General features: G+C 34.3%; 4 protein-coding genes across 4 annotated transcripts; all 4 read left to right on the forward strand.

Annotated features, from left to right (window-relative positions):
* LOC104713324 (squamosa promoter-binding-like protein 16) lies at positions 2,136 to 7,032 on the forward strand. Its single transcript, XM_010430420.2, has 11 exons — positions 2,136 to 2,458; positions 2,608 to 3,202; positions 3,295 to 3,491; positions 3,594 to 4,414; positions 4,502 to 4,576; positions 4,670 to 4,777; positions 4,866 to 4,977; positions 5,066 to 5,201; positions 5,285 to 5,429; positions 5,525 to 6,106; positions 6,184 to 7,032. Exons 2-11 carry the CDS (start codon positions 2,658 to 2,660, stop codon positions 6,589 to 6,591), a joined length of 3,129 nt encoding a protein of 1,042 aa, XP_010428722.1. The 5' UTR covers positions 2,136 to 2,458; positions 2,608 to 2,657; the 3' UTR covers positions 6,592 to 7,032.
* On the forward strand, positions 9,126 to 10,682 carry LOC104713325. Its single transcript, XM_010430421.2, has 4 exons — positions 9,126 to 9,379; positions 9,483 to 9,689; positions 9,774 to 9,989; positions 10,085 to 10,682. The coding sequence occupies exons 1-4, from the start codon at positions 9,377 to 9,379 to the stop codon at positions 10,403 to 10,405; spliced, it is 747 nt and encodes a 248-aa protein (XP_010428723.1). The 5' UTR covers positions 9,126 to 9,376; the 3' UTR covers positions 10,406 to 10,682.
* LOC104713326 lies at positions 16,714 to 17,686 on the forward strand. Its single transcript, XM_010430422.1, has one exon. The coding sequence runs from the start codon at positions 16,818 to 16,820 to the stop codon at positions 17,496 to 17,498; it is 681 nt and encodes a 226-aa protein (XP_010428724.1). The 5' UTR covers positions 16,714 to 16,817; the 3' UTR covers positions 17,499 to 17,686.
* Positions 22,588 to 23,683, forward strand: LOC104713327 (protein MIZU-KUSSEI 1-like). Its single transcript, XM_010430423.2, has one exon. The coding sequence runs from the start codon at positions 22,783 to 22,785 to the stop codon at positions 23,458 to 23,460; it is 678 nt and encodes a 225-aa protein (XP_010428725.1). The 5' UTR covers positions 22,588 to 22,782; the 3' UTR covers positions 23,461 to 23,683.

Genomic DNA, 23,683 nt, shown 5'->3' on the forward strand with positions numbered 1-23,683 from the left:
TTCACAAATGAGATGTTAGGGTTTAGATTTCACAATTAGAACGAAATTATATGTCGGTTTGGGTTCACAAATAAGATGGTTAGGGTTTAGATTTTATAAGTAGAACGAAATTATATACGGTTTGGGTTCACAAATGAGATGGTTAGGGTTTAGATTTTATATATGTCGGTTTGGGTTTATTAAAGTGCGGTTTAAGTTTTTTAATTTTATAATAATGTATAAAGATTTTATTGCCTTATTTTATTAGGGGGTGAATGGAGAGGTTCACCCCTAGGGGTGAACCCAAGTATTGTTCTTACTTTAATATCCCTTTTGTATTGTATGTTTTTTAATTTATTCAGGGTTATTTTATGTCATATATTTCAGGATTCATTTTGCCTTATAAATAATGCTTCCCTTTTAATAGTATGGATAAATATTTATGACTTTAATTGTTTTCTTTGTTGGATACTAGTAAAAAAGATATTTGGTAAGAAACTTTTACAAAAGGTTAATTGTTGTTTTGATAGTACAAACTTGTGACCAATGCTTTTCGTACAAATAATATTTTTCAAATTCACGGTGAATGAATATGTAAACAAAAAGGTTGAGAAAAAAAGAGAAAAGAGAAGAGGTAGTACACAAGAAATGAAAGTAATAAAAGAGTAAAGTACAAAGCTCTCTATCTATATCAATCTACGAATGGGTTTGTCAGTATTCTCCAATCAAAATTGACATCTACCTTTCCGTACCAAATACAGCTGTTTCTCCACTTTTTAATCTATTACATGTAGTACGTATCTTAATTTACATTCACACAATCTTATGCATATACTTCCATCACAGAAGAGAAAGAGAGAGATATAAGCAGCAAAAAAGTTAAAACTTGATACGAAGAAAAAGGATTTACGAATTATCTTAACTTGATAAAAAGGCTAAAAAGGGACTATTCTCGTGTTCGGATGTGTCACGCGCCGTAAGCTAGTTGTTGCGTTGCATGCCGCGTAAAGAGACAGACTCACGCGACATAAATCCGTACATGAGAGAGATCGATCTCTTGTCTAAATTTAAAGAAGGGGCTGTTTCGTAATTTTGTGAAAGTAAAAAAGGATAATTATGTCTTTGTAATATCGACAGGTTTTTGGGTGGAATGGGAACGGTTTGGTGTGTGTTTTTAGCCTTTTAGGCCTTTTTTACCTTCCGTTATTGTGACGCCGACTTCCCCCAAACGCGGACGCGTTTTTTGATTTATGGTTTACTTATTAGTGTGTCTAATTACTACTACATGTAGTAGTAGGCTTTAAAATCTAAAAACTGATAACTCCCAAATCCCAATTTATACGTTCATTTATCTATATAGCGTGATTCGCGTTACCGACCTAGCTTGACTGTGTGTAATAGAATACAACTGTGACTTTGTGTTGATTCGTTTGACATTTCGTTTACCTATATAGAGATTTGTCCATATCAAAGTAGACACACATTTTCGGGTCCAAATACTCTTTTTTTTTTTTTTGTGTGTGTACGAAATCTCTTTCTTCTGTATCGTTCTAGTATATTTGTCTCTACTTTTAGTTGATAAGTGCACATTGTTGAATTATTATTTATAAGAAAACAAAGCATTTTGTTTTTATCTAAAATACTGCTCAACTCTATCTACACGTAAAAACGATAATGAATACTACTTGGGTGGACATAGGATAGTCAAAATACTCAATAGGTTGTATTCCTTATATTGAAATGAAGCTGAGTACTATTGAATTTTTTTTTTTTTTTTTTTGGTTTCCTGATGACGTATCAAACTATTGACGAATAGTATATATTATCGTTAATGAAAGAGAGACTAATAATAAAACATGCTTATACTCAAAATGTTTGATAGGAAAATTGAAAAATTTCAAAATTTCAAATCGTGAATACTCAATAGTAGTGAATAGAGATGATGAATAATACAAATTTTGTATTATTGGAAATGTATTTTCATATATTATTGTTTTTTTTTTTCCTTTGTTTTTTTTTCTCTGTAAATAATGAAGTATCTTGGATCCTTCATTTTTTTTTTCCGCGAGACTGTTACAGAAAAGACCTCTTGTTCGATCCGAATTTACAATTTGTGCCACCGCCGAACAAAATAAGAAAAAAAGTTTCGTAAAAGGTTAGGAGTTGAAGACTAGAGAGAGAGAGAAAGAGAAAACAAGGAAAGAGTCTCAAAAAAAAGAAGAGAAAGAACACAAATTTGAGAGGGAAACACAACAAGGAAGAAAGCCCTCGATTCTCAATCGATTTTTCAGGTCGAAAATTTCGGAAGATTCGATTTTGGAAGTTGCCTCAAATCTGAACAAAGTCTCTGTTTTTTTTTTGTCTTAGATTCGATTTTCGGAAAAAGGTACTTTTCTTTTTTTCGTTTGAAGCTCCGATTCCAAAATCAGAAATTCGTGTAACACACAAGTACGATTGAGAGCAGAGGAGTTATGCTCAGGTAACAGAGTCGGTTCATTTTCCCCTTTTTTTTTTCAAATTTACGAAATTTATGTTCATCTGATCTCTCTCTCTCTTCTATTTTCGGATAAAAGAGATCCCTTTTTTATTTTCAAAATCCCTTAATTCTCGTTTGTTGAATTTTTGTAGTTTGTGAAAGGTGAAGAAAAAAAAAAGAGTCGAGTTTTAGAGAGATAGAAATGGATGAGGTAGGTCCTCAAGTAGCTGCTCCGATTTCATTTCACAATCCCATGGGAAAAAAACGAGATCTTTATAATCATCATCAGCCACACTGGCTTGTGCCATCTCAGCAGCCTAAAAATGATTGGAATCCCAATACGTGGGAGTGGGATAGCCAAAGATTTGAAGCTAAACAAGTTGAGGCAGAAGAGCCTCTCCGCCTTGGTAGTAGTAACAATAATACCGGTGGTTTGAGTTACGAGGGAGGAGGAGGAGAAAGAGGGCTTGATTTGAATCTAGCCAGTGGTTTTAACGATTTCGAAGACACGCCGGTGGCTGTAACCAGTTCTCCTCCTAACAAGAAGGTTAAGTCGGGATCTCCGGGAAGGGGCGGCGGAGGAGGAGGAGGAGGAAACTCTCCTAAGTGTCAGGTTGATAATTGTAAAGAAGATCTATCAATTGCTAAGGATTATCATAGAAGACATAAAGTTTGTGAGGTTCATAGCAAAGCTACCAAAGCTCTTGTTGGCAAACAGATGCAGAGGTTTTGCCAACAGTGTAGCAGGTGAAAAGAATCTGACTTTTTTCGATTGTAATCAATCCTTTTTTAGCGAGTGATGATTGAGTTCTTAAAGATTGGAACTTTTTGGTTGTTAGGTTTCATCTGCTCTCTGAGTTTGATGAGGGAAAGAGAAGTTGTAGGCGTAGATTGGCTGGTCATAACAGGCGGAGGAGGAAAACGCAGCCTGAAGAGATTACCTCTCGTGTTGTAGCTCCCGGGAATCGTGATGGTAGTTCTACTAACGCTAATATGGATGTCCTGGCTTTGTTAACAGCTTTAGCTTGTGCACAAGGTACTTTAGGCTTTGCATCACTCTCTCTCTCTCTCTCTCTCTGGTTATTCTGTTTTTAGATGATCCATGTTTTAAAACAAAGTCTGTTTTGTGTTCCTTCAGGTAGGAATGAAGCTAAACCCAACGTGTCTCCAGGAGTGCCTCAAAGAGAACAACTTGTTCAGATACTTAACAAGATCAATGCTTTACCTTTACCTATGGATCTTGTCTCAAAGTTGAACAATATTGGAGTTTTAGCCAGAAAGAGTCCGGATCAACCTTCCGCGATGAACCCTCAAAATGGTTTGGATGGGTGTTCTTCTCCATCTACCATGGATTTACTTGCTGTTCTCTCGTCAACTTTAGGCTCATCTGCACCTGAGACTATAGCATTGTTATCTCAAGGAGGGTTTGGTAACAAAGAAAGCAATGAAAAGACTAAGTTAACTTCTTCTGATCACGGTGCTACTACCAATTTAGAAAAGAGAACTTTGGAGTTTCCTTCTTTTGGGGGAGGAGAGAGGACAAGTAGCAGTAACCATTCTCCTTCTCAGGATTCAGATTCACGCGGTCAGGACACCAGATCGAGCTTATCTCTACAACTATTCACCTCTTCACCAGAGGATGAAAGTCGACCAACAGTTGCATCTTCAACAAAGTATTATTCTTCAGCCAGCAGTAACCCTGTTGATGATAGATCTCCATCATCGTCTCCGGTCATGCAGGAGTTTTTCCCGCTGCAGACTTCTCCTGAAAGCAGGAGGTCTAACAATTACAAAAACACTAGTCCCAGTCCCAGGACCAGTTGTATGCCCCTAGAGCTCTTTGGCGCGTCGATCAGAGGACCTGCTGCAAATCCTAATTTTAATGTTTCCAGGCATCAATCTGGTTATGCCTCATCTGGTTCGGATTATTCTCCTCCCAGCCTAAACTCTGATGCTCAGGTATGCAGCAAGCCCTATTCCCTTAGTAAACTAAATCAAGATCTTAGTAAAGCAGGTCTAAAGCCATTTTTATGGTTTTACAAACAGGACCGCACAGGAAAGATAGTTTTCAAACTACTTGGAAAAGATCCTAGTCAGCTCCCTGGGACATTGCGAACAGAGGTGATTGCTTCTGCGGCATTTCTAACCTTCTAAAACTGTGAAAAAGAAAAATATATATATTAAGTCCTAACAGTTGGCAATTCTTAATTTCAGATCTATAGCTGGCTTTCTAGCATTCCATCAGAAATGGAGAGTTATATCAGGCCTGGTTGTGTTATTTTATCAGTCTATGTGGCAATGTCAGCGTCTGCTTGGGAACAAGTGGGTGAATTTACTGAATGGTCGAATTATTGGTTAACACTATCCGAATTTGCTCTGAGTACTAATGGGTTTTATGTTTTATTTGCAGCTTGAGGAAAACTTGCAGCAACGGGTTAGTTCTTTGGTTCAAGATTCAGATTTTTGGAGTAACACAAGATTTTTGATCAATACAGGAAGACAGCTTGCATCATACAAAGATGGTGAGTGCTCATAGCCTGATACCTCTGTGTCTGTTGGTGCGTATGGTCTGCAAGATAATGACCAAGTCATTTCTATGCAATATTACAGGTAGAATTCGTCTGAGCAAATTTTGGAGAACTTTGAATTCACCAGAGCTGATCACAGTGTCGCCGTTGGCTGTTGTAGCCGGTGAGGAAACAGCTTTGACAGTAAGGGGTAGAAACTTGACTATTGACGGAATGAGGTAAACAATTTTTGTATGGATTTAGCTATTTTTTTTGCATCTTTCTGTCTTTTTCCCTCTAAGCCTTATGGCCAATGCTGCAGTTTTCGTTGCGCGCATATGGGTAACTACGCATCAATGGAAGTAACTGGAACAGAACATAGAAGAACGAAATTTGATGAGTTAAACGTAGGTAGTTTCAAAGTTCAGAGTGCAAGCCCTGTTTCTCTAGGACGCTGTTTCATTGAGGTAAGGACTTTTGAAAATACGAAACTTTAAGTTTCTTAGTAAGTCTTGGTTTCTGGAAGATGTTAGTTTAACAGTTCCTTTTTATGTCAAAACAGGTCGGGAATGGATTCAGAGGTGACAGTTTCCCTTTGATAATAGCCAATGCCAAGATTTGCAAAGAGTTGAATCGCCTTGAAGACGAGTTTCATACAAAAGACGTAATAGAAGAACAAGCACACAACTTAGATCGTCCAAGATCAAGAGAAGAAGTTCTTTGCTTCTTAAATGAGCTCGGTTGGCTATTTCAGAGGAAATGGACATCCAATATTCATGGAGAATCTGACTTTTCTCTTCCCCGCTTCAAATTTTTGCTCATATGCTCGGTTGAGAGAGATTACTGTTCTCTCATAAGAACTCTCCTGGATATGATGGTAGAGAGAAATTTGGGAGAAGACGGTCTGATGAACAAGGAGTCCTTAGATATGCTGGCCGAGAGTCAGCTATTGAACCGCGCTGTCAAAAGGAGAAACACAAAAATGGCTGAAACGCTGATTCATTATTCTGTCAATCCCTCTACTAAAAACTTCATCTTCTTACCTAATATCGCTGGACCTGGCGGTATCACACCTTTGCATTTGGCTGCTTCCACATCTGGTTCTGATGATATGATTGATGTCCTGACTAATGATCCACAAGAGGTACAATTTCTATATTTAGAACCCATCTCTATAGCTTCTTTGTTTTTTCACTAACCCGAGTTTTCACGTTGTTTCAGATTGGGTTGTCTTGCTGGAATTCCCTAGTCGATGCAACCGGGCAGACTCCATTTAGCTATGCTTCAATGAGAAACAACCACAGTTACAACTCCTTGGTGGCTCGTAAACTTGCAGATAAAAGAAACGGTCAAATATCTCTGAACATCGAAAATGGGATCGATCAGATTGGTCTGAGTAAGAGACTAAGCTCAGAGCTCAAGAGATCTTGCAACACGTGTGCAAGTGTCGCTCTAAAGTATCGGAAAAGGGTTTCAGGTTCACATCGTTTCTTCCCAACACCGATCATCCACTCGATGCTTGCTGTTGCTACAGTCTGCGTTTGTGTCTGCGTGTTTATGCACGCTTTCCCTATCGTCAGACAAGGCTCTCACTTCAGTTGGGGAGGTCTTGATTATGGCTCAATCTAAGGTTTGTATAATTAACTGCTGTTAGAAAGAGTTAAAAAATGTGGTGAAGGATCCTGAGAACAGGAGGCAAGTGAGAAAACCCAAAGACATGTGGGAATTTGGTCATTACAGAGAAGGAGATCAAATACGCACTGGTCTTATATGAGCCAGAGAGTACAGAGAAGAAACAGGTTTTGGGGGTCAGCGCAGAGACAGCTTCAACACCCGAGTTTTTTTAATACTTTGGCTAATTATGTTTTTATTCTTGAATCTGTTAATTTCCTTGTACTTAATTACAGTTTTTAGTTTATTCTCTCTTAACAACACAGAAGCTGTGGCTATTTACTGAATCTTGTTTTCTTCCTTGTATCTACTTTGACGATTGTTGTAAACTTGTAATGTAATATCTTTTCTTAATGCTATGTAAAAGTAGTATTTAGCCACTTGCTAAATAAAAGTGAACCACAACGTGTCACGTGAGTTACGTGCGATATTGACTATTATTGTTCAGGTCGGTCAACAGTGCCTTACCCTATCTTCACCTTCTTCCCACAAAATGTCTTAAAAAGTTTCTTTCTTTTTCACTTTTTCAAATACAAACAAAACCAAACAAACAGACCAATAATCGCTTATTGTAGAGTTGAAAAAGAGATAAGAACGTAGAAAGAATCATAAGAAAAAAAAAATATGATTCGTTAACTTTTCTTCCAACATATTGAACAATTGGTGGTTATGTGTAATTTTCTATAGATATCTACTAACTGATTACGTGGATCACACTTCTCTTTTATTCATTCGTTACCATCTTCCGGACGCCAGTCGGGCGGTTAGGGTGCACTTTGCGACTAACAAGAAAATCGAAGATTAAACAAGTATTAATCGGAGACTAGTTTTAGGATTATTTTATTAATTTAATAATAAAATATAAATATATAGTATTAAATATATGTATAATTTTGTTTAGGTTAAAGGAAACATATCAAATAAAATATAAAACTAGATAATATTATCTTTTAAAAATTACGGTTTAACACAAAAAAAGATAATCTTAAAAAGAAGATTTTATGATTTTCATTGAAACTTTGTACATCATTTATTATAAAACATCATAAACTTTTAATTTAAATGTCTAAATAACAAAAATAAATATATTTTATTTATATTTAGATCCAAAAGTAATCAGTATATATAAAACTAAACGGAAAGTAATCGGATTAGATAGGTTATAATCAAATTAGATAGGCATAATTAGATAATTAATATTAGGTAGAGATTAATCATTAATCAAGATGGAGAGGATAAACCTAGCGATTCTACGGGGTGTAATCGGTGTTAGGCAGAGATTTTAAAACAAGAAATAGAATTAACAATGATAATAGCAGATATTCTCTTTTGTCAACTGATAACAGTAAAATATGTTTAAAGAATGATGATAAGATTGAGCTATTCGCAACTGGTAAAATATCTATTAACAAGATACTATGAGAAATGCAATTATATTTTTTATCAGTCGACATAAACTTCAAACAGTGTGAGCCTATAAGAAATCATGTGTGAACAATTTGACACACACGCATAAGCCGTACAGCTAATATAAGATTCGGGACAAATCCTCTTAGTTTTGGCTTTGACCGTAAAAGCTAACAGTTTAGATCACATACAAGACACAACCCTGAAACTGGAAAGCACTTTCACCAAAAGCACTCACTAGATGATAAGAAGACCACTTTAATATATATTTTTTGTTAAATAAAGAAATACTAGTACTATTAGCATTTGGATCACGTGACAAGACGCTTACTAACCTTACGATTATAAAAGAGGTGGCACACGTACGCCGCGACTCAACTTCTCCATCCGACGGTCTAGGATTTGTCATGTGGGTTAACTAGAAAAGGACAAAAGCGTTTGCCACGTTACGCAGAAAAGATTGTCCTCTTAATCCAACGGCTCAGACCAGAATCTACACCAATCCCTCAATTCTGTTCTGTCTCCCCTCGTGTCCGTCGATCCCTCTGGCTCTTCACTTCTAGCCACGTGTTTCTAATGTGACCAGAGGTAATATAATTAGTTCCTTTTACTTCTTTTAATAGTATCCACCCACTCTCGGTTTCTCTCGTATGGCCCGTATTATACCACTAGTTATGTTAATATACTTATATGTGGATATTTATCACAAATGTTGAACGTAACGAATATTATTAAACTGATACAATCAACAAATTTGGTAGAAAATAATATCTTCCTCTTCCTACGTTGGGAGTGATGTAGGACCGAATAAAAATAGTCGGCTAAATTTTGATATTTGTCGCGGACCACGAAATAGTAAAAATGAGATTTATCATCATTTGTGAGGTGAGCAATAATGAGTCAGAATTTTCAAGAATACTACACTTTTTTTTTTGTTTTAGTTCCTTTACTTCTGGGGTCTCGAGAGACCCACACATGTGCACACCAATATACGTGTGTCTCTCCCTGGACTTTAAAAAGCAAAATTAGCAGACACTTATTTTGGCCAAAGGAAAAGTAACTAAAGAAAACTAAAAAATAAACAATTTTTAAAAAGAGGATATTTATATGATTTTCATGTGAATTATAATTAAACTCTGAAAAAATTATATCGGTGGCCGACTTCAAAAAACAAGAAAAACCTCAATTTCTCTTTTAACTATTTGCCGCCGCCGCCTCCTCTAAATCAAAAACATCTCTTCTTAGTCTTTTCAATCTTCTTTTAGGTCAGTTCTTCTTATTCACTCTTCAAGCTGGCTATTGAAAACCTCTATAACAACATATCACAAGACGCTCAATGGTAATTAAATGTTTCTTCTTCTGACTCTCGTTTCTTTCCATAAGAGTTAATGTGTAGATTCTTATATTTCTACCCTTTGAATTTGGTGTTTATAATCTTTTAGGGACCGATGATGAGAGCAGAAGAAGATAACTACAATCTGAGTCCTCCACCATGGCTAATCCCTATGCTAAGAGCAAACTACTTCGTCCCCTGTTCAATCCACGCCGCTTCAAACAAGAGCGAATGCAACATGTTCTGTCTTGACTGCAGCTCCGAAGCCTTTTGCTCTTACTGTTTGTCCAATCACAGAAACCATCGTGTCCTTCAGGTTTGTTTCCATCATATTCAAAAATCATTGTTCTTGTCTTTCCCGTTCAATTCACAGAACGTGGAACTAATATGTTATCCGCAGATACGGAGGTCATCGTACCACAACGTGGTGAGGGTAAACGAGATTCAGAAGTACATAGACATCTCTTGTGTTCAGACTTACATAATCAACAGCGCAAGGATCGTCTTCTTGAACGAACGTCCTCAGCCAAGAATCGGCAAAGGCGTCACCAACACTTGTGAAATCTGTTGCAGAAGCCTTCTTGATTCTTTCCGTTTCTGCTCCCTCGGTTGCAAAGTAATCTCTCTGTTCCCCTGTTTTCCTCTGTTTTCCTCTGTTTATGTTGGAATGACCATATTGACCTTTGTTGTTTGGTGATTTTTTTTTTATAGCTTGGAGGGATGAAGCGAGGAAGGAATGATCCAAGTCTAACCTTCTCTCTGAGAGGGAAGCATGGAAGGGAGTACGAAGGTGAATGGGAGTCTGATGAGGCGACCACACCAACTAAAATACGGAAGACGACGTGTGCTTTCAACCGTCTCATGAGTGGTCTCTCCATCTCCACCGTTAAGTTTGATTACTTGTCCGGAGATCAACGGTCTTCGAGCTCCGGTGATGAGAGCGGTTTTAATCTTTCTCCGGGGACGCCGCCGATTTATAATCACCGGAACTCAAGCAGACGTAAGGGAGTCCCACACCGTGCTCCGTTCTGAAGTTATATAACTTTAAGAGTAACCTAACTATATGTATAAAAATCTAGAAAATGTGGTTGTATACGGTTAGTACTTAGTATTGCTTTTTAACCTTTTGAAGATATATGAATGTAGTATAGTAGTAGTATCATGTCTTGTTTGTTTTTATAAATATAGATACTAGGTTATATACTCAGAAAGGATTGAAATATGTTTTTTTCATATAGTTTTTGGCTGTAAATATACGTTTGAAAAGGATATATGGTTCGTGGTATGCTACTTGTATCGATTCGGTGTATTATCGTCAGTTTCAACTAGGTTACAAATGTTGACTAATTGATTATGAATTTTGACTAATTTCATAAATTCTTTGGAGTGTGTACTATATATGAAGGAAAGAGTATCAAGAAAATAAGTTTGATTGTTAGATAATTTGAAACTTATTTTCTTATTATGATTTGTACTTATAGATAAGTTATATCATGATTTGTACTTACATATAAGTTATATCATTCAATTCAATAGTATAACAACAATAATAACACAATCCTATTCAATCTATTTACATATGGTATCAGAGCAGATTTCAGTAATAAATCTGATACCATATGTAAATAGATTGAATAGGATTGTATTATTATTGTTTGTTATATTATTGAATGGAATGATATAACTTATATATAAAGTACAAATCATAATTAAAAGAATTATATAGAATAATATTTGTTAGTAATACAATATATGAAAAAGAGTAAATAATAGGTGTGATATGATACTCTTTCCTTAATATTATCATTTAAAGTAATTTGTTGATTTTTGGATATGAAATTTGATCTCGATATGAATAGAATAAGAAACAACAAAACTATAATTAGTCAAACAGATAATAATATACTATAAATATATTCTTCTTTGTCAAGGATAGCAGCATACTATTAATATTTGTACTGATCTTTAATTCTATAAATAAAATAAACAGGGACTATAAATATTGTTATCTAGCTTCTGTCAATTCTCATACCAAAGAGGATTAGAAATCATGGCTATCTTCTGTAGTCATCAGTTTTATAAACTGATGATCTACAGTTTTGTTTGTTACGTGTTGGTGTCGTCGTCATTGTTAGCTTTTTCAGATGCTGCATCGGAAGAACCAATCGGGAGAGGTAGACGGTTGTTACCTTTACAAAAGAAAACTGTGATGATCGGTAATATAGTCAGAAACAGAGAGGTTATAAATGTACATTGCAAGTCTTCAGAAGATGACTTGGGATTGCAACACATACGTTACGCTAGTGCATGGTCTTTCAAATTCAGAGTAAATTGGAAAGGCACTACAAAATTTCGCTGCCATATAACGTGGAGGGGAGGTGGTGATCATTGGTTTACAATCTTTAAAGATGGGAGAGACAAATGTGATCTCTGTAAGTGGCAAGTGATTGGAGATGGTGGAAGGGAAGGACCTATGATTCGTACAAGATGGTGGAAAGGAGAAGAAAGTAGGGATGACTCTTTCGATTGGGACAAATAATTTTAATTTCAAAAACGAAGGAAACATATTTACTATTATTATAAGTAACTTAGTGGTTTATATTTAAACTATTGGGTCATTTATCTAAATTTAAATATGGTGTAAAATCTTTTTGAAAGCTGTTGAAAAATGTATAACTAACAATGGCCAATGCTATGCCAACAAATACAACAAATTATTTTCAAAAGTTAACTTATTTAAAACAAATTGTTAATCGGAGAGATGTTAGTCTTTCAAGTCTGTAATTTCCAAGCTTGTAACTATAGACTTTCGTCTATTTGATAAATAAATTTCACATTTCATCAGAGAAACTTTGAGAAAAAAAAACACACACACAATGTCATGACCATAATCATCTTTGTTTTGTGAAACACAACGTTGCAAGCCCACTAACTATCGATAACAAAATTAATCATCTACCTCATAGCCCAATATTAAGCCTTTTTGTGATCGATCTCTATAATTGTTTCAATTAAGTCCTTGAAACAGAGTACATATTACATAACCAATGAGGCTTATTATTTTGTTTGTTCTACTCCCTCTGTTTCCTCTGTTTCATATTAAGTGTCATTTTAGACTGTTACAAAATAAGTGTCACTTTATATTTCCAATGTAGATGTTTAGTAAATTTTCTAATTTTATCCCTACTAATTTAATGTATACACCAATAGAAAAAATTGATTAATATATTAATAAGGGGTAAAATAGAAAATTTAATAATTTTTTTAATATGTGTGAGAAACTCTAAAATGACATTTAATATGAAACAGAAGGAGTATGTTTTACCAAAAAAAAATAACAAAAAATATCACATAACCAAGAGTAAGTCCGTGTGCGCACACGAGTCACGACCACGTTATACATAGGATAAACCAGAAATTAGGAAATTTTCTGGCAGGGAACAAAGGCAAACGTGCAAGGAGGTTTATCTAAACAAAACGGTTTAGGTACTATTTTGGTAGCTATCTAATAATTTTGGGATCATTGTACCAATATCTATGTCTATTAAAAAAATCCCATCTTTCCTGATTAGCACGTGATCATCGTCACCAATAGGACAAACATTTCGTTAACACATAAACTAATGTACAATTTCCAGTAGGATATTATACTCTATATTTCATTATTTGAAGCCGTGCAAGAGATTTAAAACTTAGCAACGTGATTGCGTGGCCGTTCTAACAAATACGCACACGTCTAAAACTATATACTTATAAATTTCTTGGTTAACATTTTTATACGTCAGTTTTCACGTCTGTATAAATCATTTGTCGAACAATCTTGAAACGGAAGCAACGAAGAAGTAAATTTATAAAACTTCTAAGTTGATTGACTATCTCAGAGACTCAGACCAGTACTATGGCCAATTGCAAAGTTGGAAAACTCTGCAACAAAGCGTGTTTTAACGGAATTCTCTGAAGTTACCTCATTTCCGTTGTAACTAAATGACACATTACGCGTTTAGCAAGCTGCCATTATCAAGATTTAAAGACATCTTCAAGTAAAGGACAAAAGAAATTAATGTATTTACTTTCAATCAACTTGAGAAATCAATTAAGACTTTCATGAACATTGTATGACACCACAGGAGGTCTCATCTCCAATCAACTAGATTCTAACAATTTCCATAGTCCAACAAAATACTTATCAGTATTTTAAATTACATGTCGTTTAAGGTTTTTTAATACATATTAAGAAAACAACTAAATTTTCTCTTTTATTTTTTCTTTAATATATTTTCTAATTTTTTTTATTCAATACATTAAAATAATTGATAAAATTTGTATTTTTACCAAATATATACATTAAAAATCTAATGTATATAGTAGTTTTTGAGATCGCTATTCATCTCTGAATAATCTCAACATCATGAGGTTCTAACTCATGACATCTATAAATTAAATAGCTCATAGCCTTATAAGAATGAAACCGTAGGTGGTATTTGAGCGTTGTAAAATATGATAGAACGAATAGCTTGTACGTTTGTGCATACATAAATACTATAGCGTCGTTGTATGATCGTTTATTAATTTGACCGTATCATGTAATTATACTTTTGGATTGGGTAATGTAAATGTAGTTGGAAATTGAGTATTAAATATAAATGTAGTTGGTACGTACGTACTAGGTACTATTGGTTACCAAGTCAACGGTTGAACACGTGAATCCTCCTTGCATTTTGCATGGCCTGCGACCTGTTCGACTTTACACAGTTCAATGTAATAATTAAATGCGTACGGTGTTCCCTAGCTTCTTCGGACTTGTTTTTTTGGTAATAACTGAATGAAACTAAACTATGATTAAGATGCAATAATAAAGTCCATAAATCAATTCAAATTTGTGATTTTCGCGAACTACGAGAAGCTTTTAAAAAAATTAGAGATGTCAACGTAATTAATCTAATCCAAGCACACGTAGTTGCACATTATATACTGTTATGACAGCGAAGTGACAGCAAATCTATGATTCCCAAGTGATGATTAATTAAGGTTATAAACCCCATTAGACTTATTAAAAATTAATTATCATAAACTTTTAACTAAACATCATTCATTCATTCATGAAATTTCATGAAATTGACTCCGTAATGGAAAAGTTTTTGAACTTTTATTGAAGTACATTTTCCTCTGTAAAGTTATTTTTATTTCCAAGTACAAGGCAGCATGAGTAAAGTGATAGTTCTTTGGGGAAAAAGAAGGGATAACGTAAATTGCACTTGAGTTGTATCTCGTGAGTTGATAAGAGTACTTCCATTTTCCATTTTTTAAAATGAGTAATTTTATTTTTTAGTTGGGTTCATCTCCAACTCTACTCGGCTCATATGAAAAAATTTCAAATTTGAGTGTAAACTCTAAAACATAAAAAAATTGAAAATTTTATTTTAAAATAAAAATAGAGATGGGTTTGGAAAATCTCACTCTATACTATTTTTTTAGTATAGAGATGATTGGAAATGTTCATAAAATTATAAATATATCGTTACAAAAGCCACTGTACATTTTTTGAATAAAGAATCATTACGAGGGTTACTAGGAAAAAGAAAGAAAAAATCACATAATTGAAAATACTAGCATTTATTTACGAATAAAAGTAATTGATTTTATCATTTGCGTTTTTCTGGTACGTGGATTGAATTTTATATTTTGATAAATGGTGAGAGTCAAATATAAGTTGCTGTGGTCTTTCACATTAAAGAAGGAAACAAAATAGTTGCTGCGGTTTCCTTATTCCCCACGCTTATTCAATTATTGTTTTTTTCTGGTCTCCTTATCGCTAATTTTTAACTCACGTGTTACGGCTGAGACCTTCGAAGCCGCGTCATTGCTGACATATCTTGATCCTTACGGCCGGAATATGGAAATCTGTTAAAAAAATTCCCAAAACGGTTGCTACCTAAACCGCGATTGTCGTCATAATTCACCAAGATATTTGAAGTCACACATCGTCATTAGTTTCCATATACACGAAAATGGACGTACGTATTAATTAGCACTCTCTACAAATACAGTGAATGAGAAGATTTTATATTGACGATTTAATATTTTGCGTATCTTCTAGTTGGGGGAAGTTGACAATTTTACTAGACTTTCTAGATCAATTTGTACAGCCGTAGATATGGATAAGAAAGGCTATCTATCTTTCTTTTTTTTTTTTTTGAACAACAGAAAGGCTATCTATCTAAACGCACATCTGCGTATATATTACTAGAACATTTCACACTATTTGACCATAGGGCAATCAATTCAAGCAGTTGATTAGGACATCCAAAATTTAAGGGGCATTTTATTGTAAAACTTTTATATATGTTTGAAGGTTCTTACAAATATGTAGGTTTTAATATGAGTGAAAGTCATAGTTTTTGAGGTTAATTGTTAGTTTTGGTTTTGATTTTGATTTTTTTTTTCCTTTTGAGGTTAATTGTTTGTTTTGTTAAACTATAAGATAAACTCTTTCATCAAATCTAATGCTTTGACTTTAATTTGTGTTAATAAAATTTCAAAACATTAAACATAAAGTCTTATCTACAGTTGGTTATATTTTTTTTGTTAATATATAAAGTGCATGTTTTTTAGTTTTGCATAGGGCACTCGTAATTATTGGACCGGCACTGTGACTATACAATACATTCATACAAATTAAAGTACTACATTGTGAATTCACACGTTAATCATCTTGAGTTTGGAAAATTACTTCACACAAAATTATGTTTTGTTTCATCAAAATGTGCAAATACGTATTAAAATTCAAATAGTAACATAGAAAACCACTGAAATAAAGCATTTGACTATATCCTTTGGTCGATTTGATTTAGTATCCAGTAGTTACTACTAGTAGATTTTGTTACCAATTTACTATGTATACTAAAGACATTAGTTACAAATAAAGGAAAGTTACCTAAACAAAATTGTTTGAAATTTGGATATGTTTACATAATTACATCAGTCAAAATGCTTTTGACATTTAAAAAACTAGAAGGTTCATGAATTTTGGGTAAGGACAGTGACCGTACCACCACCAGCCACCAGATCAGTTCATATCCAACCAATATCCATGAATATTAAAATATTAAGCCTTGTCAAACAAGACTGTGACTAGACTACTCTCCACAAGAGTCAAAAACCCTCTAATAACAATGCTCTAAGCGTACGCGTCAGCTCCCGGTTTGACAAAAACGTAACACAACACTTAACCGTTTTTGTTCTTTTCCGGTTTAAGTAAAACGATGACGTCACCACTTTACTTTTGTTTCCTCTATTTATATCCTCACCACCACATCTCTCTGTAATAAACCATACTCTGTTTTATCATAACGCGTCTTCTCTCTATTTCTCTCTGCAACAAATCAAGAATTCAAATTTTTATTTTCAAGAAACCCCAAACCAAAAAAAAAAAAGCTACAAACAAATGGGTCTTTGTGTATCTGTGGATCGAAACGAGTACGATTCTTCATCGACGACGACGGCTAAAATCGTCACGATTAACGGCGATCTTCGTGAATACGATGTACCGGTGTTAGCATCTCAGGTTCTTGAATCTGAATCGACGTCTTCGTCTTCTTCGTCTTCGTCGTCTCGTTCATCTTCTTTTTATTTTCTATGTAACTCCGATTCTCTCTACTACGACGATTTCATTCCAGCGATCGAATCCGACGAGATTCTTCAAGCGGATCAGATCTATTTCGTTCTTCCCGTCTCTAAACGTCAGTACCGTCTCTCGACGTCTGATATGGCGGCTCTCGCCGTGAAAGCTAGCGTCGCTATTGAGAAAGCTGCCGGGAAGGGGAAGAAGGGGAGGAAATATCGCCGTCGTAATAGCGGGAGGATTTCGCCGGTCGTGACGCTGAATCATCCTAACGCCGTTAACAACAGAGTCGGAGCTGCCGGCGAGACGATGACGATGGAAAAAGGGAAATTACAAAGTAGAACGACGCCGTTTAAAGCTGTGAACGGTTATTCCCGGTCTGGTTCGGTTCAGAAATTGAAAAGATATACGTCTGGGAGAGCTAAATTGGCGGTTCGATCGTTTAGACTGAGACTCTCTACTATATACGAAGCCACCGACGACGTTCAGATCCCATCATCATAAATCGAAGAAACACTTATTACGTAGAAGAAAGAGCACTACAAGTTTCATTCATTTTTTTTTTTAATTTTGTCGTTGTTGTTAATTACTATCGTTAGTGGAAATGATCGATTGTGTAATGTTACAAATGAAAACACTCTGTGTAAATTACAGCTTTTGTGATAAATTAATCTCCCCATTTTGTTATTATTTATACATGTGTACGGTACCCATAGAAAGCTTAAAAACAACAACACTGTTGTTGCAAACTTGCGAGGTTTATAAGATTTTTGTTTATACACATGCACGTATGCTTTAGGATGAACTTGTGATTATTATTATTGTTCACTAATGATATGAAATGGTTTGGATGGATTAAGTAAAATGCCCATTTAATTATAAAGACGTGGGGATCAGGCCAAAAGCTCCGCTTTTGGAAACATGATTATTATAGGAGCAAATCAAAGTTATAAAGATAAACAAATCCTTGTAAATTTCCACATATGGAACTTTCGTATGAAAAAGTTAAATAAAAGTAAAATATGACTTGGAGAGAAAGTTTGGTATTCCGACGTAAAATAGTTACTATTTAATGGTGTGGTGGGATCGGAAAGAGACTACTATAATGGAAGATTTGGCTTCGCAGCCTATGGGGATTTAACCTTCGAAGTCTATTTTTAAATCAATTTAAGCTTCAGACTTTAATTTTCTTTTTGTTGCTTTTTAGTTTTTAGTCTTTACACTTTTGATGTAAGATGTTGATGTATTAAACTATTATTAACAAAAGCCTTCTCATTACTATTTACTTACGGAAAACTCGATAGTTCAACCAATAAGAAACTTACAATGATACGTTCACTTACTCACACTATATCTTTGGCCTTTGGTAGTACCAAAAAAAAACGTAATTTAACTTAGATATATACTCTAATCGGCTAATCTATGATTGTAACTTCGTACATAAGAAATATGTACATTGTCCCTCCTCATAAGAACAACTTAAAAATCGTGATACAAATTCCCGGTAATATTTTGCTCAACTAGCCAGCCAATTAATATACAAGGAAATTTTTTCTGTGGGCGCATACTACAGAATCACAGCCAGAATAGGGCTGTTGAAAAGTCTCGTGGTGTATATTAATCTTATTAAACAATTGTATTCGAATTTGGTGTGAACCCTAAGATTCGAATTTAATCTATTGGGTAAACAAAATCGGAATCTATCGGCTAGTCCTCCGCTATGACCGGCAAGTCTTCGACAATGACAGGTTGTATCTGGCGGCGACAACATTAACTGAAATTATCTTCTTATGTTTTGTAATTAATTATATCACCAACTTATGTACAAGACTCCAAACGAAATTGTACTACCTATTCATTCCCCCGATTTGGTGCGGTTGCCTCCTACTCTACATACCATATACATACGTGTGCTCTTTGCCGGATGATTAAAAAATATCATGCGTTATGACTTTGAGTTATGACTTTGAGGATATCTCTACATATATATATGAATTTTTTTTTTTAAAAATATATTTTCAGGAATATTAATTATGAAATGAAGTAAATAAGCTATTAAAAATATGTTAATTAAGACGAAATAAAATTACCAGCATTACAAAAAAAATAAAAATAGATTCTTCTATCTAGAAATAAGGTTCCCTGGAAAAAGATTGGACGCTAGGCAATTCTTAGATGCTGTTTATCTTTGATGTGAGTCCATTAGTATGAATGCAAAAACTATGTAAATTGATTTACTTTAATCATTTATGAAATTTGGTTCTTCCGTCTAGAAAAATAAAAAAGTGAATAAAATTTATAACTCTTTTTTTTTCTTTTTGATCATATAGTTAACTCCGATCCAGTTTTTGGGTTTTGTGTGTGTACGCATATGAAAATAGGTATGAATGCAGAACTGTGTAAATTGACTTACTTTAATCATTTATGAAATTTGTTTTTTTTTCGATTTAGTAAACGAAAAAAGTGAAACAATGAAATATAACTCCTTTTCTTTCTCTTTGATCATATATATAACCCCATTTGATGGGGTGTATATATGTGTATGAAAATAACAGGTCTATATCGCCGCGTAAGATCGGACCGTTGATATGCTGTTGCCTTGTTGGTAGTGTACCAACCAAACTTTGGCCTTATGGGAGCCACAATTTTTTTTTTTTTTGCAATTATTTATCATTTTGTTCTTTTATAAAAATAATTAAATCTGTTTTTGATATTTTATAGTATTAACCTTATCGCCTTATTTGACCTTTACATTTTTCTATTATAAAATTTAAATAAATTGTTTTAAAAAGTGTCAACTGTCAACTGTCAACACAATAAATAAATTTAATTTCAGTGCTTAGAAAGTTCCAATTCGATTCTTGGTAAATATATGATGAGAATGATTACGTTGTTATGTAAAATAACATAATTATATTATCCAAACTTTGTTTCATTTTAATCTTTATCGGAACCCTAATTAAAACCATGAACTATCACATTCACATTCTTAATCATAATGACTTGTTCTGAATATGTGTTAAATATATCAGTATCAACTATTAAGTTAATAAAAAATTTATTTTATTTTTTAAATAAAAATTATCTCGGGTAAAGGTTATGAGTAAAATATAACTTACAAATTACTTTTCTACATGTTATACTTTAAACTTTCACGTCTTTTAAAAATATAAAACCTAAACATAACTCTCTCTCACTCTCTACAAACAATTTTTTTGAATCTTAGATCTCAATCTCTCTCGCTATCTCGAGCTATGGCGCATCCTCTTCCTCCGATTGTAAATATCGCACAAAATCTGCAGTACAAGGATCATCCACAGGCAGATCAAGGTAAATTCCTAGAAATCCCTAGTTATTAGATATTGTAGCGACAATTGAAAAGGCGCAATAGAGAATACGAAGCGGATCTGTGGCTGAAACACTGTTGCTCCGATCTGAGGCCAACACTGTTGCTCCGATCTGTATCAAGTTAATAAATTTGTTTCGTGAAAAACAATATTATGACGCAGACTCATGACATTTCCGTAGATAAACTTCGATCTTATCACGGTCTTTCGATTACTTTTTTTTTTTTAAATTTTAATTCAATGTATATACGGTATATATATCCTTGATTCTCTTTCTATAATGGACTAAAACATGTAAATTCGGATCTATGTTAAGAGCTAGATATATAATTTTAACTTAAAACTAATTGTTAATGAATGATTTGTTTACATCTCTAATATTTATGGTAGTTTATTAATCTTATATTTGCTTATCTGGGATCCTGACAGCTTCTCGCAAAATAGTTTTTATCGGTTTATGTTCAACCAAAATTTACTATGACACCGATATAGAAAACATATGAATCACCAAAATGGACTATAATACTATATATGTTGAGTCTTATGGACATTGGACAATGACTAAATTAAAACCCTTTAACAAAAAAAAAAAAAGATAATGACTAAATTAACTAATGTTCCTCATACGACTAGAATATATCAAAATTTTGATTAGATATGATATTTTAACATTATATTTATAAATGATATCGATCAACATTGTTAATGAAAACTATCGAGATTACATGACCCAATCAAATATGAAACAAAGAAAGAGAAAGAGGACAAATAGAAGGTTTTGAGGCTTTTTTTCAATCAATGACTAGGTAACCAAACATTAGCTCTACGTTTTTTTTTTTTTCCTATATTTTTCTTCATCATGTTAACAAGACATTTTCAACTATCTCAAAGATATAATCTACATTTTCAATCAACATTCATTGAATGATTATTTTCATTAAAGTCAGCCAAATAGTAGTAAATTAGTTATTTTGAAATTTGGGACGACACAAAATAAACGTGGATTTGACTTTTAGAAATTTTCTTGTTCATACTCCACAAGTGACATGGGAATCGTAGCTTAGTTTGATACATTTTGCATTGGATGAGAATACTAGAGTGAGGTTTTTATCAGCCCATCAAAGTAGTTTCTGAACCCATATAATACAGGCCCGTTCTTGAGAAGCTCTGATTGTTCTGTTTATGTACTACTACTCTCTCTAGTATCTAAGCTGCAGCCATGCGTCATTGTTTTTTTTTTTTTTTGAAATAGGCGTCTGCGTTATTGTTTTGTTTTTCTGTCTATACTATCATTTCGCTGATACTTGATTGGTATAATATTTCATATATCATGTTTTCCCCGTAAATTAGGCTTTAATGCCTTATCTTTCTGGTTAGTAATTTTTTCAAATTTTAATGATGGACAAAGGAAATGTATAGTCCCCACAACAGCACATTATACTGTCTATTCGTGGCACTATAACGGTATATAGTATCTGAAGACAATCATCTCAACAGAATGCATGCTTCTACGGGCTTTCTCACGCTTAATACCCATCATTGCCATGTTACTTTTTTATGTGTACTCTCTCTATTACAATGAATCATCATTTTGTTAGTGCCTAAAAATTAACCTAAAAAAGCAAAACATATCTTTCTGAGTAATTCATATATATAGGATATATCTTTCGAGAAGGTTTTCCAAAAGTAAGTATTGACTATTGAGGGCATTATACAACGATATAACTTACAACCATAATAAGTAATCCAGCTATAAGAATGCAATCAGAATTGAGTAACGCTAAGATGTACATCATGTATACAATCAACTCCAAAAAATTTATAAATTAGTCTACTGAATAAGTCACATATGAAAGAAAATTAAATTAGACTCGATCAATCCCTCACGTTATTATTAGGAATATTTTTTTGGGGATCATAAATCAAACCCTCAAGTTATATTTTGATTTCTTATACATATCACTATATCAGCGTAAAACACGGTTTGTCATATACGTTAGACTTTAGTATATCAACTAAAGAAAATTCAAAGAAGTACCAAAAAATAAAAGGGATCGATCGATTGGGTTCTTGATTACAAGTGGACCTATTTCTTGTTCAGCCAACCAATTATATTATATCGATTCCCTCTATTCCCTTCTCCTTATCAACATCATTTATTATATTTACATAATTTTGGATCCCTGTTTCGCAATTACATGAAACGTAATACTATATTCAGGTTAGTTTACCACCATTTTGTGAACACACTAATTAAGGTAGAAACAATCACTTGAAAACAGAGAAAACGAAAGCACACGCATGTATAAATATGGTTATCCATTACATAAAAAATAACAACAAAAACAAAATAATATCTTAATACCTCACACCTATACATATACCCTCAACCTTACCCTTGTTCTCTTGTCACTTACACGATTACAAAGAAAAGCAAAAAAATGAGAACAATGGTAGATTTGGGAAAACAAAGAAGTCATCTACAAATCATCGACTCTCCAACGAGCGTTGACTGTGCCCGTGAAGTCAGACTCCGACGAACCCTCCGTTCACTCATCGAGTGCGTAATCCCATATTGTTGCACGTACCAACCTCCTCCTTCCGATCAAAACGACACAGTTTCCGTGTCTTCCTCCACTTCTTCCTTAGACCAACCCGGCGTAGTCACAGGCACTTTCTTCGGTCACCGCCGTGGTCACGTCAGCTTCTGCCTCCAAGACGACACTCATCCCTCCTCTCCACCTCTCCTCCTCCTCGAACTAGCCGTTCCCACGGCAGCTCTTGCTCGCGAGATGGAGGAAGGCTTTCTCAGAATCGCTCTCCGGAGCAAAAGCAACCGCCGGTCTAATATCTTTAACGTTCCGGTTTGGTCTATGTATTGCAACGGTAGGAAATTTGGATTTGCGGTGAGGAGAGAAACGAATGAAAACGACGTCAGCTTTCTCCGTCTGATGCAGTCTGTTTCCGTAGGCGCCGGGGTGATTCCGAGCGGCGATACGTTGTATCTGAGAGCGAAGTTTGAGCGAGTCACCGGGTCGTGTGACTCGGAGTCGTTTCATATGGTGAACCAAGGGGGTTGTTACGGACAGGAGCTTAGCATTCTCCTTTCGAGATCTTGAAACTTGTGATTATTAGGAGTCATCTGGTTATGATCCATGTTAATCTTAATGTTCGTTTTTGTGTATGTAATGTTGTATAAGTTTTTGTTGTTACAAACTTACAGCTGTGAAGTGTGAACTAACAATGTTTTTACGAACATTAAAATTATAAATTTCTGTCGTGTGTGGCCATGTGGGTAGGGATGTTAATTTTGGGTTAATAATACCATCGTCACAGACTCAC

Source organism: Camelina sativa, chromosome 9 (genome assembly GCF_000633955.1).
Source record: "Camelina sativa cultivar DH55 chromosome 9, Cs, whole genome shotgun sequence".
Lineage (NCBI taxonomy): Eukaryota > Viridiplantae > Streptophyta > Magnoliopsida > Brassicales > Brassicaceae > Camelina > Camelina sativa.

Excerpts from the sequence above, each read along its gene's own strand:
- LOC104713326 (XM_010430422.1), top strand. The coding sequence starts at position 16,818 with ATGGGTCTTTGTGTATCTGTGGATCGAAACGAGTACGATTCTTCATCG.
- LOC104713327 (XM_010430423.2), top strand. The coding sequence starts at position 22,783 with ATGAGAACAATGGTAGATTTGGGAAAACAAAGAAGTCATCTACAAATC.
- LOC104713325 (XM_010430421.2), top strand. Across the intron at positions 9,690-9,773 it reads GAAACCATCGTGTCCTTCAG|ATACGGAGGTCATCGTACCA; the intron begins GTTTGTTTCCAT and ends TGTTATCCGCAG. Across the intron at positions 9,990-10,084 it reads TCTGCTCCCTCGGTTGCAAA|CTTGGAGGGATGAAGCGAGG; the intron begins GTAATCTCTCTG and ends TTTTTTTTATAG.
- LOC104713324 (XM_010430420.2), top strand. The coding sequence starts at position 2,658 with ATGGATGAGGTAGGTCCTCAAGTAGCTGCTCCGATTTCATTTCACAAT. Across the intron at positions 3,492-3,593 it reads AGCTTTAGCTTGTGCACAAG|GTAGGAATGAAGCTAAACCC; the intron begins GTACTTTAGGCT and ends GTGTTCCTTCAG. Across the intron at positions 4,978-5,065 it reads GCTTGCATCATACAAAGATG|GTAGAATTCGTCTGAGCAAA; the intron begins GTGAGTGCTCAT and ends GCAATATTACAG.